The 17,341-nt window shown below is 54.4% G+C and overlaps 1 protein-coding gene across 3 annotated transcripts in view; it reads left to right on the forward strand.

The window, feature by feature from the left end:
- The window catches only part of CLIP2 (CAP-Gly domain containing linker protein 2), a 70,189-nt gene that overhangs the window by 33,754 nt on the left and 19,094 nt on the right, over positions 1-17,341 (forward strand). For all 3 annotated transcript variants that reach the window (XM_037154743.2, XM_037154744.2, XM_037154745.2), the window contains exons 4-8: positions 8,083-8,207; positions 9,638-9,851; positions 10,487-10,684; positions 11,851-11,954; positions 13,779-13,839. In XM_037154743.2, the coding sequence (XP_037010638.2) occupies positions 8,083-8,207; positions 9,638-9,851; positions 10,487-10,684; positions 11,851-11,954; positions 13,779-13,839 (702 nt within the window). The remainder of the gene's footprint in view (positions 1-8,082; positions 8,208-9,637; positions 9,852-10,486; positions 10,685-11,850; positions 11,955-13,778; positions 13,840-17,341) is intronic.

Consider the following 17,341-nt stretch of genomic DNA (forward strand, 5'->3'; position numbering starts at 1 on the left):
AGTCAGGGCACATTCGTGGGTTGCAGGCCAGTTCCCAGCAGGGGGTGCACCAGAAGCAACCATACATTGATAAAAGAAAAAAAAATAATAGGAAGGGGGCAGTGGCCCCCAAGTCCTTCAGAGTCTGGATTCATCCTTCTGTAGTATGAACGCAAGAGTGTTTTCCTGGCCTTGCTGTGAACCAGAGCTGGGCTGGGAGTGGCAGGGTGCACAGGACAAGGCCATGGCCTGCTGTGCCAGATCCAGGGCCTGGGTGGCCAGGGTGGCCCTGGGCTGACCCTGTCCTTCCAGATCCCCGGTGTTGGGCAGGTGAGAACAAGCATGGCTAGTCCCCGAAGGGTGCCGGGCCGGCCGGGCTCCGAGGAGTCGGGTGAGAGGGAGACCTGGAGACCACAGGAGGACACGCCACACCTCCCGTGAGTGTTACTTGAATATTGGAGATTCTGTCCTGCGCCTGCCGGAGACAGGGTGTCCAGCTCGGTCTGGAGCTGCGCTTTGGGCTGCAGGGTCCCCTCTCATTCTCACAGTCTCCCACGGAAGCAAATCTTGCCTTTCACAGACTGAGGCCTGAGACTCACAGACCCGAGTCTCCCACAGCGCCCAGAGTGGAAGCCGCGGAGCTAGGCCCACAGGCCGGCTGCCCTGCCTTGGCCTTACCCGCCTTCTGCCCCTCCGAAGCCCCAGACAGACACAGATAACCTGCCTGGCTAGTGCCTGAAATTCCTCCCGCACTGATCTGCCCAATGTCCTCTTCTAAACGCCCCCTCCCGGGTTCTCTCAAAGCTTGGCCCGGGCAAGTTTGGGGTCTTGCTCTGGACGAGCATTCAAGGGTTCTGGGTGCCTGGGGTGGGGGTTCCTGCCAGAGGTGGGAGCAGAGAGGCAAAGTGTCTTGTCCAAAGTCACATAGCTTTTTATACCATGCCAGGCAGATCTGACACAGGACCCAGGTCCGGTGGGACCCTGGTACCCAGGCCATCTCTAAATTTCCTTCTGCCTTGGGTAGCCCTCCACCACCTTTGGTCCTGGACACTTTCCAGGCCCGGGGAACATGTGGAGGGCTCTTGGCTGCCTGGCTAACCTAAGACAGAGAGCTGCCATGCACGTCCGCCTTGGGGCTTGCAGGACCAGGGCGTGGTCCTGAAAGCCCATCTCAGGTGGTGGTCTGTCTGCACGGGTTTTGGGGAAGTTGGTTTCAGAGGCAGCATGGCCTGGTGTGACAGACTCAGGGGCCAGTTACGCAGCCACCAGTTTAGGATTGAGGTGATGGAAGATAAGACATTCCAGGTTGGAATTACAGAGCAGCAGGAGCCAAGAGGGTAGGTTGAGACTTGGTGACAGGAGGGGTTAGGAAGACACTCTCACTGGAGGGTCATTGACCAGTGAGAGCCGCCGATGTAGACTCACAGACCGGCCTGCTGGGGCAGGAACCACCAGGCCCTGTTTGTCGTGTGGTTGAGGATGTTGAGGCTCAGAGAGGGCCAGTAGTGGCTCAGAGTCACACGGCAGGGCATGGGCAAGGCTGGGATGGGGACTCGGGGCTTCTGCCTACCAGCCCAGGAATATTCCCTGTATCCTCCACCTTCAGTGTGTCCAGCGGTCTGGGTGGGGGAATGGAAATGCCTTGGTCCCCTGCAGTTGACAGTACGGGGTATAATTAGCAAGGAACAGAGAAAGCTGTCTCAGGAAGGAACAGGCCTGGCTGCTGGTGGTTCCAAGAGGCGCCCAGGGCCAAAGCCCCAAGGAGACGGCTGTCAGGTGGTGGGAGAGGTCTCTGACGCCCAAAGACGTCAGATGGCGGGTGGGTTGCCATGGCACGTTGGGTTCTCTGGAAGTGGTTGCTGAGGTGGGTCTGGGGTGGAGGCGCTTGTTAGGGATTTTAGTGTCTGTGGAAGATGGACAGAAGAAGTCAGACTGCAGCGCAGACCAGATGGGCCTTGGCCGACCAGGGCGTGTGCTGGAGCGAGACTGCCAGTCACAGCACCCCATATGGAGCCCAGGTATCCAGCCTTTCTGGCCCTGCCTCGCTCAGTCCCCGGGCGTTGCTGCCCCAGGAAGGACGTCATCTCCGGTGAGGGGGTCCTGCAGCAAAGGTCAATCCCCAGGGCTCAACGCAGGGCAGCAAGGCTTTCCCTGAAGAAGGACCTGTGTGGAGCATCTCCACACAGGTAGAGTCTCTGTTCTTTCACGTAGTGGCCACAGAGGCATCCTGTGAGGAATGGGCCAAGGGACCTTTTCAGAAAACCGCCTGTACTGCAGGCACCCTCTCTCTGCACGTCGGAAAGCTCCCAGCCAAGGCCAGGCCAGCCTTGCAGATAACCCAGAGTGCACCCGCCCACCAGGCAGTCTGCCCAGCCGACCCTTCCCCGCTGGGCCGCTGGGTTCTCCACAGGGCCGTGTCCCTCCAGGCTGGCCTGGTTGGTGTGGGAACAGTGTCCTCAGAGATGGCTTCCCACTCGAGGGGAGGGGGGCCCCACGGTGGGGGGCCTGGGAGCTGAGCCCAGCTGGGGTGGAGGAGGCAGCAGAGTGAGGCCAGCCGGACTCTTCCACTCGACTGCCCTGAACCTCAGCCTCTCCATCCAGGAATGGGGTGCACTGTTCGCTTTAGTGAGTTTCAAATTCGGTTCCCCGCGCCTGGCATATAGTCGGCCCTTGTGAAATGGTCGGAGTGGAGCAAGTTTTAATTAGGAAGTTGGTCTCCTTCAGACACACCTGGGGCATGCTTGGGGTGTGACAAAGTAGCAGTTAGAAAGCCATACCGGGGTTCACATAAACATGGTAGATAAACACATTTACTTTTACTCCCCCCTGAACTGCACTAGAAAGGCAGTGAAGGCATTTTTTTAAAAAAGGTATTAGCCCTGGCTGTTATAGCTCAGTTGGTTAGGCACCATCCTGTAAACCTAAAGATTGTGGGTTCGATTCCTGGTCAGAGCACATGTCTAAGTTGCGGGTTCTATTCCCAGTCTGGGTGCACAGGAGTGGCAACCATCAATGTCTCTCTCTCCTTTTCTTTCTCTCCCCCTTCCCTTCTCTCTAAAATCAATAAGCATGTCCTCAGGTGAGGGTTAAACAAACAAACAAACAAATTAACACATACATACATACATATATATATGGGTTGGCCAAAAAGTTCATTCGGTTTTTCCCGTAAGATGGCTCTAGTGGTGCTTAGTTGTAATTTCATTTGAAACAATTTAGTTAGATTGTGTTGTGGCAGCTGTCATGTCAGTGTATATTTTTAAAAATTATCAAAATTGGTGAATTTTTGTATAGTCATTTTAATATTAAAGATGGAAGAAAATATGTAACAGTTTCAGTGCGTCATGCTTTATTATTCCAAGAAAGGTAAAAACACAACTGAAGTGCAAAAAAAGATTTGTGCAGGGTGTAGAGAAGGTGCTATGACTGATCAAACGTGTCAGAAGTGTTTTGTGAAGTCTCATGCTGGAGATTTCTCACTGGACAATGCTCCACGGTTGGGTGGACCAGGTGAAGTTGATTGTGATCAAATCGAGACGTTAAAGAAATAGCCAAACTTTCAGATGCAGAGTTCAAAACACTGGTGATCAGGATCCTCACAGAACTGGTTGATTTTAGGCACAAATTAGAGGAACATATGAAGGCTAAACTAACTGAAATGAATGGTAATGCACAGGAAACCAATAGTGATGGAAAGGAAACTGGGACTCAAATCAAGGGAGTGGACCAGAAGGAAGAAAAAAATGACCAAACAGAAAAATATGAAGAAACAAGAATGCAAAAAAATGAGGAGAGGCTTAGGAACCTCCAGGACATCTTTAAACGCTCCAACAGCCGAATTATAGGGGTACCAGAAGGGGAAGAGGAACAGTCATGAGTGGAAACCTTATTTGAACAAATAATAAAGGAGAATTTTCCCCAAGCTGGCAAAGGCAATAGACTTCCAGGAAATCCAGGAAGCTCAGAGAGTCCCAAAGAAGTTGGGCCCAAGAAGGAACACACCAAGGCACATCATCATTACATTAGCCAAGATTAAAATGAAGGAGAGAATCCTAGAAGCAGCAAGAAAAAGGTCAAACAGATAAGGGGACAGTCACCTACAAAGGAGTTCCCATCAGACTGTCAGCGGATTTCTCAAAAGAGACCTTACAGGCAAGAAGGGGCTGGAAAGAAGTATTCCAAGTCATGAAAACCAAAGACCTACATCCAAGATTGCTCTATCCAGCAAATCTTTCATTTAAAATGGAAGGACAGATAAAGTGCTTCTCAGATAAGATCAAATTCCAGGAGTTCATCATCACCAAGCCCTTATATGAAATGTTAAAGGGACTTATCTAAGAAAAAGAAGTTAAAGAAACATGAACAGTGAAAGGACAACAAACTCACAGTTATTAACAACCACACCTAAACCAAAAGCAAACTAGAAGGACAGCTAGAACAGGAGTGGAAACATAGAAATGAAGATCACATGGAGGGTTAGCAACAGGGGAGTGGGAGAAGGAGAAGGGGGGAGAAGGTACAGAAAATAAGTAGCATAGACAGTAGATAGAAAATAGGGGGGAGGGTAAGAATAGTATGGGAAATATAGAATCTAAAGAACTTGAGACACGTGTTCATGAACTAAAGAGGGGAATGGTGGGGGAGGGGTGTGCAGGGTGGAGGGGAATGAAGGGGGAATAGAACAACTGTAATGGCATAATCAATAAAATAAAAAAAGAATGAGTAAAAAAATTAAAAAAATAAATGATTGTGGGAAAAAAACAAATCGAGACATTAATTGAGAACAATCAACGTTATACCACCCGGGAGAAAGCCGACACACTCAAAATAGCCAAATCAATAAAGTTATTGGTGAAAATGAAAAATGTGTCTTATTTTACAGAAAAAAAAATCACATGCACTTTCTGGCCAACCCAATTAAAAAATAAATAAGGCATTGAACCCTCACGGACAAAGAAAGCAGGAGAGGAGAGGCCACATGAGGTCACGCCCGGCGCTGCTGAGCCCACAGACATTGGGAGGGAAGCAGAGAAGCCGGCCAGGTTTCTCTCAGGAACCCCCAAGGTCAGGAGTCAGCTGCGGGGTGGCCACTGGAAACAGAATTGATGTCAGGGCCAGAAACCGGAGAGCCAGTTGGAAATATCTTTAGCTTCCCCGTCCCTTTTCATCCCTGCTCCCTTCTGCCTAGTGACTGTCCCTCTGTCCCTCTAGAAGACATCTGGGATGGACAGTTTATCTCCTGAGAGGTCAGAGAGTGTTTGCATGGTGGAACCCCAGGCGCGCTGGCCTGAAAGATGAGGATTGAGTGAACGTTTCCATCCTGAAGGCTGAGCCCCTTTCCCTAGCGGCCTCTCCCTCCCTCTGCTCCTGGGATGCTAGCTGCTTGGCGTCTGCCCTGCACACTGGAGAGCACGAGAAGCTTCTCTGGAAAGAACAGCTGGTTCTTTTCGAAACAAGAAGTGATGTGCCCATTAAATCCTAGCAGAGTACCACTGAATGTGTGAATAGGAATGTGCAGCGAACAGAAGGGCTCTGGGAAATGAAAGATCTGATTACAGAAACTCACGGAAGTATCAGAGGATACACTGAAGGAAATCTCCCAGAGAACAGAGCCAGAATATGCAGAACAGGAGAGAAGAGTATAACTATCAGAACATCTGTTCAGTAGATCCAGCCTCGGTGATAGTGGTTGGAGCAAGGAATCAGGGGATTCACATAAGTACTCCAAGAAAATCCCCCAGGATTGACAAGGGTTCCTTAGCTGAAAGGACCCATGGGAGCCCAGGGAAGGGGTGGGAAGAGGCCCATACTCATTGTAACACTGCACAACCCTGGGACACAGAGAGAGCCTGCAGGTGTCCAGGGTGGGCATACGGGCTCACATAAAGGATCGGGACTCAGAATGGCTTTGAACTTCTCAACAGCAACACTGGATTCTTAGAATACACAGAAGGAGCCTTTGAAATTCTGAAGGAAGAGATGCAGCCAAACTCTTGTTTACCAGTGAGCGTAGCAAGAACTTCAAAAGCAGGTGTTCATACCGCTCGCAGATGAAAGTTCACAGCAGCACTACTCATAATAACCACAGCAGGAACTGCCCACATGTCCATCGGCAGCTGAGTGGAAGAACAAAAAGTCGGGGAATCCATACAAGGGAATATCGTTTGGCCGTAGAAAGGAACAGAGTGCCAACACTGATAAACATGGATGCTAAACAAAAGAAGGCAGGCATGGAGGTTACCTGTTGCTTGGTTCCACTTTCGGGAAATGCCCAGAAGACGCAAAGCCCCAAAGACAGCAAGTAGACCGGCGGACGGTGGGAGCTGGGGAGAGGCGGGCGGCAACCACTGCTGGGCACGGCGTTCCTTTTCGGCGTGATGAAAGAGTTCTGGAATCGGATCGCAGTGGTGGTTGTGAATGTAGTAAGAGCCACTGAACTGTACACTATAAAATGGTGAAGTTTATTTTATGTGAATTCTCCCCCCCCAAAAAAAATGAGGATAGACCCTTTTCAGTAATGCAAAGGCTCATATATTTTATTTTTTCATGTACTTTTTCTTAGAAGACTATGGGAGGATATGTGTAAAATAAGTGAGTACCCTAGGAAAAACCGGAAGACACAGGGTGCAGGAAATGGGATCCAGTTGCAGGAGAGAGGTGGGGGGACCTCTCGGAGTGATGGTGGTGAGGGGCCCCAGGCCGGTAGGCTCCGGGCCGAGGGGCCGGAAACCAGTCCATCGGCAGCAGAAGAGTCTTCTTCAGAAAGAGCTGGGTGGGATTCCCAGTGCCTCCGAACATCCTGGTGGGAGAGTTAGACTATGGAAAGAGTTTGGGGCTGAAGTAGAGTTAAGCCCATAGAAAGCAGGCAAGCAAACAGTCCTGAGAGACAGTTATTATCTGTAGGGTAAGTTGTGCAGGAAGAGCAGGAAGTGCAGTCTCCCTGGGAGGCGTGTTTACTTAGTCACAGCGCTGTAAACCCGTCCGAGGCTAGGACACCTCCACGTGGAAGAAGCCGGGCGGTCCAGAGGTGGGTGGGGTGCAGTGGTGATGGGACATCAGTGAACGGCACCCAAAATTGAAAAGGCAAGAAGGAGCAATATAAGCAGGTCATTCAGAAGTATGAGGAGGTAAAATACCAAAAAGTTCAGTTTAAAGAGTTAAAGTTTTGCTTTTGGAGAAAGGTAGAGAAACTTCTAGGGCTTTTTAAGGTTTTGGAAGTATTTGACTCTCTATGTATAAATAATTTTAATTTAAAAAATATATAACTTTTTATAGTAATATTCACACTTACTAGCCTGTCCTGTGAGTTTTTTCCCTGCCTGTGGTAAAATGCACATTACGTGAAATTTACTTTTTTAACCATTAAGTGTACAGTTCAGGAGGGTTAAGTATATCCACATTGTCATGCAACCAACTGATCTACAGATCTTTCTCATTAGGTAAAACTGAAACTCTGTTCCCATTGAACTATTACTCTTTGTTTCCCTCTTCCTGCCAGCCCCTTTGAAGGCAATGACCCTTTGAACCATTTTTAAGCATAAATTTTGCCCTGGCTTCTGTGGCTCAGTGAGTCAAGCATTTGCCTATGAACCGAAAGGTCACTGGTTCGATTCCTGGTCAGGGCACATGCCTGAACAGGTCCCCAGTTGGAGGCGTAGAAGAGGCAAGCAGTCAATGTTTCATACATCGATGTTTCCCTCCCTCTCTTTCTCCCTCCCTCCCCTCTTTCTAAGAATAAATAAAATCTTTGAAAAAGAAAAAAGAATAAAACTTACTGAGACACTGCACATGCAGCACTTAATCCTCACAAACACCCTTTCTGCAGATGGAGATGCTGAAGCTCAGTTAGGTAACTCGCCCAAGCTCATGCAGCAGTTTGAATGCAGGCCCGTCTCCAGAGCTCTTGCATGGGGCAGCCCTGGGGAGTGCTGCTTACACCCGTGTCCCTCCCAGCTGTCCTTAGGCCTCTCCCCTCACTGCAGGCGTCCCTCTCCCCACACACGGGGAGGCAGGGGGTGGGTGGGCCGGGCGCCTGGGCTCCAGCACCACCTCTGCCTGTGCCCACTGTATCCTCTAGACCCGGATCTCTCTGCGTGCCAACAGGTTGGCGGGACAAAGACTGGCGTGGTGCGGTACGTGGGGGAGACGGACTTTGCCAAGGGCGAGTGGTGCGGCGTGGAGCTGGACGAGCCTCTGGGGAAGAATGATGGGGCGGTGGCAGGCACCAGGTATGGCGGGCTTCCCCCAGGGGTGTGGGCGGGGCCTTCTCTTTGCCTGGGGTGGGGACTGGGGACAGGGATGGAGCAGCCGAGGAAGCCAGTGTTGAGTGTGCAGGTGGCTGTGCCAGACAGCACAGTATAGATGCTGCCTCTGTCCTTCCATCACAGCAGCACAGGGGCAGGTGGGGGGAATACCATCCCCAGTGGAGGCCAGAGAGACCATTGCTCAAGGCCTGCGGAGTCAGGGTACAAGTGCCTTCTGGGGATTTCCTGGGTGACACAGTAAACTGTGCTCTGCAACCAGGGTGGGCTCACAACTGGTTCCAGTTCTATGCCATGTCTGATGAAAGGGCACTGACTGCTGGAAGTGCTCGCAGAGACTTCTTCATGCTGTGCCTGCAAGACCTCGGGCATGACTGCCTTGCAAGAGGGTCTAAGGCTGTGTCTGGGCCCGTTTCGGTGGGGTGGGTGGGGAGCAGTGATACGATGGGTGAGCAGTGTCCGGGATGCGGGGCCAAGGCCAGGTGGCCTGTGTTCACACACTGGCTGTCCCCGGGTGAGATTCTGTGGCCAGAGAGGCTGTGACAGCTCTGAGAAGGAAGGTATATTAGGCTGGGGGGACGGCCCAAGCGCAGGCCTTAGTGTGGGAAGAGGAGGAGCGGGGAGGCAGTTTCCAGGTGAGTCAGAAACTGGACGGGACTAGCCCCGTGGTGCTGTGTAGAGTCCTTGAGCAGAGAGGCTTCCAGAGAAGACCACCCGGAGTTTCCACAACAACACTTTGCCTTCCTGTTTTCATAACGTATTTCTCTCAATTTACTCGTGCTTTCTAAATTCAGGGGCAGGTTGGGTGGCAGCCCCCACCCCCCACCCCACAGTGTCTCCCTCAGGCTCTTGCCTCCTATGGAGGGAGGGGGGTCCAAGGGCAGCCACGAGAGTGGGGCTGCAGACACGGCTGGTGACCCCTGCATGTTGTGTGGGAACCAAACATAGTTGGCTTTGGAGCCCTGTAGGCTAGGGGGTCCAGTCCCAGCTTTGCCACTTGACGCGCTGTGTGACTGTGGGCAAGTTACTCAACCTCTCTGAGTTAAGCCTCCTTCCTTGTCTGTGAAGCATAGATAACAGCAGAGAGGTTGGGGGCTTGTAATCAGCGTTCGTGAAAAGGGACCAGCACAGAGTTCAGTGATTGTTATTTCCAAACCTCCTTCAAGCAAAAAAATAATAATAATAATAATCCCAACGGCTGTTCACGACTACAGAGAATCTCAGGCCCTGCTTACCGCTGTTCCCTTTCTGGGAGTCCCATCTATTGGTCTTTGGGTCTGGGTGATTGGGCCACTAGGGTGAGCCTCTCTGCTGGGCTCTGAAGGGGTGGGGGGAGGCAGGCAAGGCTCCAGGCTGTGTGGCCATCGTGGCAGCGTGGGTCTCTCTTGCTTCCCCAGGTACTTCCAGTGCCCACCCAAGTTTGGTCTGTTTGCGCCCATCCACAAGGTGATCCGCATCGGCTTCCCGTCCACCAGCCCAGCCAAGGCCAAGAAGACCAAGCGTATGGCCATGGGTGTTTCAGCACTGACCCACAGCCCCAGCAGCTCCTCCATCAGCTCTGTCAGCTCTGTGGCCTCCTCCGTGGGCGGCCGGCCCAGCCGCAGTGGTCTGGTGAGGGTGGGGCCGGGTGGGGGGCCTGGGGTATGTGTGGGGGTCAAAGACAGAGGGATCCAGGTGTCCCAATCTGTCCCTGTCTTGCACTAACTCCAGGCATCCTCAGTTTGGAGTTTTTGAACAAAGCTGAAAATGTATATCTTAACAAAGGAGATTGGTCCATTTACATTATCATTATTTTTATATCACTGACTTGTCCATAGCCTAAGCCCTTTCCTTGGAGTTAATCCTTAACAGGGTGATACAGATGCAGGGCAGGTCGGGCAGGTCATGCAGGTGCAGGGGAGGAGGTTCAAAAAGGTGCCACATTCACCCTGGGTGGGGGAAAAAGGTGAGGCCATGCCTCTGGGCAGAGAGCCTTCTACCCGAGCCCAGTCCAGGATGGCAGGTTCCCCCTGGCCCCGGAGAAGGGAGCCCGCCGTGTCCGAGCCCCAGCTGTGACCCTTCTGGGAGGGGTTGTTTCCTGAATCTGAACTAGTAGGCTTCCCCTGCATGAGCAGCAGGGGCACTGGCAGGAGGAGGAGCAGGGCCCTGGGCGTCCAGGCACTTGGGCCCCCCGCCTGCGGGGGAGCTGTGGGTTATCCGGATGGTGCTCGGTCCCTGAGTCCCGCCTGCGCTCTGCCTTTCTGCAGCTCACGGAGACCTCTTCACGCTATGCCCGCAAGATCTCGGGCACGACTGCCTTGCAAGAGGCCCTGAAGGAGAAGCAGCAGCACATTGAGCAGCTGCTGGCTGAACGGGACCTGGAGCGGGCCGAGGTGGCCAAGGCCACGAGCCACATCTGCGAGGTGGAGAAGGAAATCGCCCTGCTCAAGGCGCAGCATGAGCAGGTGGGTGGGTAGGCAGGGTGGCGGGCACCCGCAGGGCACCCCCGGCCTCCTCCAGCCAGGTGTGTCGTCACTCAGGCCCAGGGCGGAGAACTTGTGTGTGCAGAGAAGACCCCTCCCTCCTCCTCGAGAGTGTCCTTCCAGTGGATAGGTGCACGTACTTTAAGAACCTGGGTATAGCTCTGGCTGGGTGGCTCCATTGGTTGGAGTGTCGTCCAGTACACCGAAAAAGTTGTGGGTTTGATCCTGGGTCAGGGCACATGCCTAGGTTGGAGGTTCGATTCCCAGGTGGGGCACCTACTCAATGTTTCTCTCTCACATCACTGTTTCCGTCTCCCACTTCCTCTCCCTCTCCCTTCCCTCCACACTTCTTCTTTCTCTAAAATCAATAAATACATCATTGGGTGAGGATTAAAAAAAAATAAGAGAACCTGTATATCAGCTGTCTCCTGCTTTTCTCTGCGCCCTTACGGCGAGCATTTTCTAGGTCGCAGCGAAGTCTCCCCCGCTTGAACAGCTGCACTGCCACCTGCCACGGGCTGCGTCCTTGTCGACTCTTGCTATTGTTTAAATTGTTTCCAATTTCTCACTTTTTCTAAGTAATACTCTGTGCACATTTTTCTGTATACAACTGTCCACATTTCAAACGGCGCTTCCCAGCAGATGCTTGGGTTGGGTTTCAGGGAAGTAAGCCCTGGCTCGTAGCCTTGAGTCACCTGCTGTCACATGTCTGCTCTTCCTTGATGTTTGTCACCTGCCTGAAGAGAAGCATCCAGGGCTCTTGTCTCCATTCGGGGCCAGTTCACCCCTCCCTTGGGTACTGGAATTAATAAAGCCAAGCTCAGACGTGTGCCGTGACAGGGACCTTCACAAGACGACACGATTTAGGCCCTTGGGCAGGGGGAGGCGGCAGATGTTGGGGTGCTGGGTATAGGAGCAGGTGGGCTTGAGGTTTCCACTGGGTGAGGCATTCAGCTGGGCCCACCCCTCACATCAGGCCCACGGTCCGTGTCCACCTTGGGCTGGTAAGGCAGTTGGGGTGGCTGGGGTTCCAGCCCCAACTCCTCGTCCCACCCCTGGTCCTGCCCACCCCTCCCCCAGGTCTGGGGACCTGGTCCCTGGTCCCCAGAAAAAGGCTGACCCTGTTTGGGCCCTTGCTTGGGGCCCAGTATGTTGCAGAAGCGGAGGAGAAGCTGCAGCGGGCCCGGCTGCTGGTGGAGAGCGTGCGGAAGGAGAAGGTGGACCTGTCCAACCAGCTGGAGGAGGAGAGAAGGTACGTGCTGCCCCCGCCCTGCTCCTGGGAGGACATCTTTGCTGAGCCTCCTTACGGGTGACGAGGAAGAGCACAGGCTCAGGACCAGCAGGCCCAGGCCAAATCCTGCCTCCACCACGTACAGGCCGTGTCACCTGGACTAGTGACGTGAGCTGCGCAGGCCTCCGTCGTCATCTGTGAAGCAGGGTGGTGATCCCCATGTCTACAAGCTGCTGCGAGGACTTACAAGATGATTCCAGTAAAGCACCCAGCGTGGTGCTGAGCACAGGGCGACACCACGTTTCTTCCCGGTGGCGGGGTTCACTGTTCCCGCCCCGCACGCCTGGGCCGCCTGTCATGAGGAGGATGCCCGGGGTGGGGCTGGCTCTCCTGCCGGTGCCCCTGGGGGGACATGCACTGTGAAGAAGACCCAGTGTGCCCACCACCTTGAACCAGCTCAGGTCCACGGAGCAGCCCTCTGAGCCAGGTTCCGTGCCTGGAGCTCAGCTGCTGCCCAGAGGCTTTATTTCCATTCATGTGGCAAGAAACTGAGGCTTAGAGAAGCCGCAGCAGAAGGCTGCTGGAAGCGCCGCACGCCGGGTGCGAGCCCCATGCCGGTGCTTTACCTCGTGTCTCAGTCTTACCCTGGGCCTGGGAGGCAGGTCGCGGTGCCTGTTTCAGATGAGGAACCGAGGCTCAGAGCCGGGAGGGGACCGGCCTGTTCACTGTGCCACTGATTCTTTCTGCGCTGGCAGGGCGGCTAGTGGGGATGGGGTGTCCTGGCCTGGTGTCCCCGGGTCACCTGGTGGCAGGGGACAGGGTTTCCCTTGGCCCGGGAGCCCCTCTCTGTCTCCCAGCTGACACAGATTTCTGCGCCTTCCTCCCTTTCCCCGTGCAGCCGGCGGCTTCCACCCCTGCTCCCCCAGCTCCATGGGCGGTTTCAGGGCTTTCCACCAGGCGCGTGCTCCACAGGCTGTCGTTGACGTCTGACTGGGGGGGCGGGCTTGCTTCTCTGCGCCTGAGGTGCTCCTTGGGCCCCCCCCAACATCTGGTTCCCATGGTAACGCACCTGATGCCAACAAACAAAAACAGATTTTTAAAACACCGTGGGAGTTGTGTTCAGGAAGGGCCTGGGTGCAAGTCCCAGTATGGTATTATACTTGCTGGGTGACCTTGGGCAGGTTCCTTGCCCTGTCTGGGCCTCAGTTTTCCTCATCTGGATGCTGGGAGCTGTCAGGAGGCCCCAGTAAGAATAGCTTTGTGAGCTGTGATGTACCTGTGTCTCTCCTGTGGTGGTTGGGCACATGGGTGGGTGAGTGGCTCCCCTGAGGGTGGCCCCCTCCACGTCAGGGAGCAGTGGAGATTGGGACTCTGGCCCCCGATATTGAGGCCTGTGGATGAGTGCGGAGTCAGCAGGGTGAGAAGCCTACCTACTCTCCTCCCCCAGCCTGCTCCACGTGACAGTGTCTGTTCCCTGCGGTGATGAAAATGGAGTACTCACTAGCATCACTCTGCTTCCATTTCGGTTGTTCCTCCATTTATTCTCACAGCCACCCTGGGTTGGGGGCGGGGTTGCATTAAGCGCTCCCAGTTGAGGGTTGAGAGTGAAGCTCTGAGTCTCTGCGTGGAGCACGGATCAGGCTGTTGGGAGGGCCAGAGGTTTGCAGGAGGCTCTGCTCTGTCAGCCACGCGACTTCGGGCAGGGGCCTGCTCCACTGGGGCGGCACCTTCCGTGTGGCCTGAGCGTGGAGTCCGAGAGTCTGTGGCCTCGCCCGTCTGCTGCTGCTGGCTTGGGGAAGCCCACCTGCCTGGGCGAAGCCCGCTCATCCGCCCCTCCCCCCACAGGAAGGTGGAGGACCTGCAGTTCCGAGTGGAGGAGGAGTCCATCACCAAGGGAGACCTGGAGGTAACGGTCAAAGGCCCCGCCGCTGGCTCGTTTGGCACCCCAGGCCCAACCCTTATAGGACAAGTGGCCACAAGGTCCAGGCAGTAACCCTGGGCCTCCTGGGAAGGGGCTGTGGGCATTTGGAGGGAGAAACGAAGGAGGATCGGGGGCTATACCCCGGGAGAGTGGGGTGGAGTGAGGGAGTCTCATCCCCCGGGAGACGAGAGACTCAGGTGTCACAGGTGGGAGTGGCTCAGCTCTGCGAGCCCGAGTGGCCGTGCTCCCTGTGTTGGCCACTGGGTGGGAGGGACCACGTGTCTACAGGGCGGGGCCTGAGGACGGATATGCTGGCCGAGCTCCCCATTCCCTGCTTTGCTGGGTAATAGCCCTGAAGGTGACCCTCGGGCCCTTAGTTCCTCTTGGATTCCAGGTAAAATTTTGGCTAAAAGTAGCTTGTTGTTAAGTCACAGAACTTACAGATGGGGAAACAGGTCCAGAAAGGCAAACGGACTCACCCAGTAACAGAGCAAGTCAGCAGCCGCTGGGCCCAGAACTCCTGACTCCCGAGCTCAGCCCGTAAGGTGGCCAGTTACATCAGCCCCTTGACTATAAGGCCTGGACACGTGGTCTGGGCGCAGGCGGCCCTTTCACTCTTCCATCCAACGCACCCTTTCTGAGCTGAGGGAGGGGCGCTCACAGGAGCTGGTAAAGCGCCCCACCCAGCCCTCCTCATCCAGTCAGACACTGCAGGGCTCACCAGGCCCAGCTGGGTGGGCAGGAGTGCCTCCCTGCTGTGTCCCTCCCTGCTCCCTGGGAGGTGACAAGGGACAAGGGCTCCTAGAGCTCTCGGGTGGCACAGGGAACAGTGAATTAGGCCCTCTTCACACGCTGACCTGGCCCTGACTGTCCCTGGGTAGACTGTTTCGTTCCTGAGCCTCAGTTTGCTTTGCTCTGAAATGAAGAGGTTGAAAATAAATAAATAAATAAATTAATTAATTAATTAATTAAAACGAAGAGGTTGAACTAGGTCAGTGGTCCTCAAACTTGAGAATTTATTACCTACATGTCTTATTCAGATACAGGAGGCTGGCCCCGCCCCAGAGTGGCCATTCAGCAGGTTTGGGTGGAACCTGAGATTTGTGTATTTCTAACAAGTTCCCCAGTGATGCCGGTCGGGGACCACACTTTGGGGACCACTGTGCTAGGTCACTCTGAGCTCAAATTGGAAATTGCAGCTTCCAATTTTGTAAAAGAGCAGCATTAAGACCCTGTAATCTCCAGCGCACAGCAAAAGCACGTGAACGGTTGTCCTTTCCACCAGACAACTCCAGGTCGGGGAGGGACATGTACGATCTGCATAGGGTCACTGCCAGCTGCCCCTGTTAGTGCAGGCTTTGCTTCTTAATCGTAAAGGACAGGTGTCAGGGCACAGGCTGGCGTAGGAGCCCAGCCCAGTGTCGGGGTGTTTCTGTGGGTGTCCCCTCTTAGCCAAGGGGACGGGTCTTGTGGGTACGTTTGGCCGGCTTTCCCACTGGGTGGCTGCCTCCTTCGGGGCTTGGGGTGCGCTTCTGGGGAAAGTGCCCATAGGTGCAAGGAGCAGAGACTCCTGCGGCCAACAACAGGGAGGAAAGGCTACAGGGGAATCTCACAGGGAGTTTAGGGAACTGGAATAAGAAACATCATTAGGATCCAAACCTGTTCTCTCCCGCTCAGGGGTCTCCTTCTTATGACTCATGGTCAGCCTCTGTGTCTGTCTCTTTCACTGTGTCTGCATGTCCCTTTGGCTCATCTGTTCCCTCTCTCCACCACACACCCAGCGGCCCGGCCCTGCTCAGACTCCAGCACCACCTTCTACTAGCTGTCCTCTCTGGAGAATCTGATTGGCCCCAGGCTAGCCAATGAGCCGGCCGACTTGAGATCAGTTATCCACCCCAGATCCAGCTGGTCCTGGCTGGGAGGGGGCAGACAGTGACTGACAGCTAATTCAGTCTGGGAGCAATAGAATCCTATTGCTGCTATTTTGACTGTGACCATAGCCATGATAACCAGAAGGCAAATTGACCCAAAGTTCCTTTAACCCCCATTCATCTTAAAAGTAAAAAAATAAAACCCAGAATACATGGCCCCCCTCCAGCTACATCACCCCATCTCTCTGGGTGTCCTCCTTCTGACCTCACACCCCCAGTCACAGGAAGAGCTCCATTCCAGGCTGTCCCCTCGGGGAAGTCCAGCTGGTTCAGGACACGGTGCCAGTTCTGGGATCCAGTGGCGCGAACCTGGACCTTGCACTGCCCAGAGTCACAGCCTGGTTCTGAGCCTGTGGCTTCTCTCTCTGGAGCAGCCTCTCTTTTTTGCAAGATGAAGAGACTGCCTCGATGGTGGTTTTAAGAACATTAACTCCAGGGGACCCAACGAGTGCCTGAAGCAGAATTGTGGTGGCCCTACTCCTCGGGTCCTGGGTTGTGTCCTTAGAGCAGCAGGAAGGCCAAGTCATCTGCCCCACCTACATCTAGCCGCTAAGGCTGCTAAGTTGGATTTATCTTCAGCACCAGAAGCAACTCCACTGAGCGCCCCTGTGCCCCGACGAAGACCCGGCCCACAGAGCAGGAGGGCCCTGAAGCAGGCTCCTCTCAGAGGCGCCAAATGAGACGGCCCTTGACATTGTGAAGTTGGGGGCTTTTTCTTGCCCTTGGGGCCACCAGTAAGGGCATTTATGACCGTGCTCCCTCTAGTGTGGGACCCAGGCAGTGCTACTATGCCCGCCTCTGGGGCAGGAGGGCGGGGACATGGCCTGGGAGGCTGGGGTGAGGCGCGGTCATCAGTCAGCCTGTAATTTTCTGGAAGACCGAACGTGGCTGCTTGTTAGCACTGCTGTGTGCTGCCCTCTCTAGGGAGAAAGGGGACCCACCCTCTTAGGAAAATTCACAGAAACAAGGTCACAGGCCAAAAGACATGCACGGCTCCGTAGCCCTTGATGACCTATTTCTGGGACAGACGGTACCAGTTCACACTGTCCCCATCAACCGTGCTAGCGTCGGGTGTGTATTCTCGTGTTCACGGATGCACGCTCTGTTGCCCAGTCTGCCTCTTCAGCGCTGCCACGCAGGCCTGCTACCCTTGCTTCTCCTGGGCAGTGATGGGCCAGGCAGGAAGACAAGGGGGACCCTCCTGCTTCTCCCTGGAGACCACGCACTCAGTGCCCAGGCTGCTCTGGGTGCTCGCAGATCTGTCAGGAGACACCCAGGTGCCAGCCTGGGTGTTGGGAGAATGTGGGGCTTTGTTAGTGTGCAAAGTGGGGCTTATGGAGCCGGGACAGAAATGTCCTTGTGCTTTCGGGAGAGCAGGCATCCTCTGCGGCGCCCTGGTGGGTGGGTGCTGACAAGGCCGGGTGTGGGCCTGGGCGGCGGGTGGCGTAGCTCAGCCTCTCCCACCTGGGGCGTGGGTATATTTTTGAAAGCCTTCCATTTGTTTGGTTCATCCACCTTAAGCACAGGCCTGGGGCCAGGAATCCTGGGGTCATTTC

This window comes from Artibeus jamaicensis, unplaced genomic scaffold (genome assembly GCF_021234435.1).
Source record: "Artibeus jamaicensis isolate MK-2021 breed Jamaican fruit bat unplaced genomic scaffold, CSHL_Jam_final contig_1582, whole genome shotgun sequence".
Taxonomy (NCBI): Eukaryota; Metazoa; Chordata; class Mammalia; order Chiroptera; family Phyllostomidae; genus Artibeus; species Artibeus jamaicensis.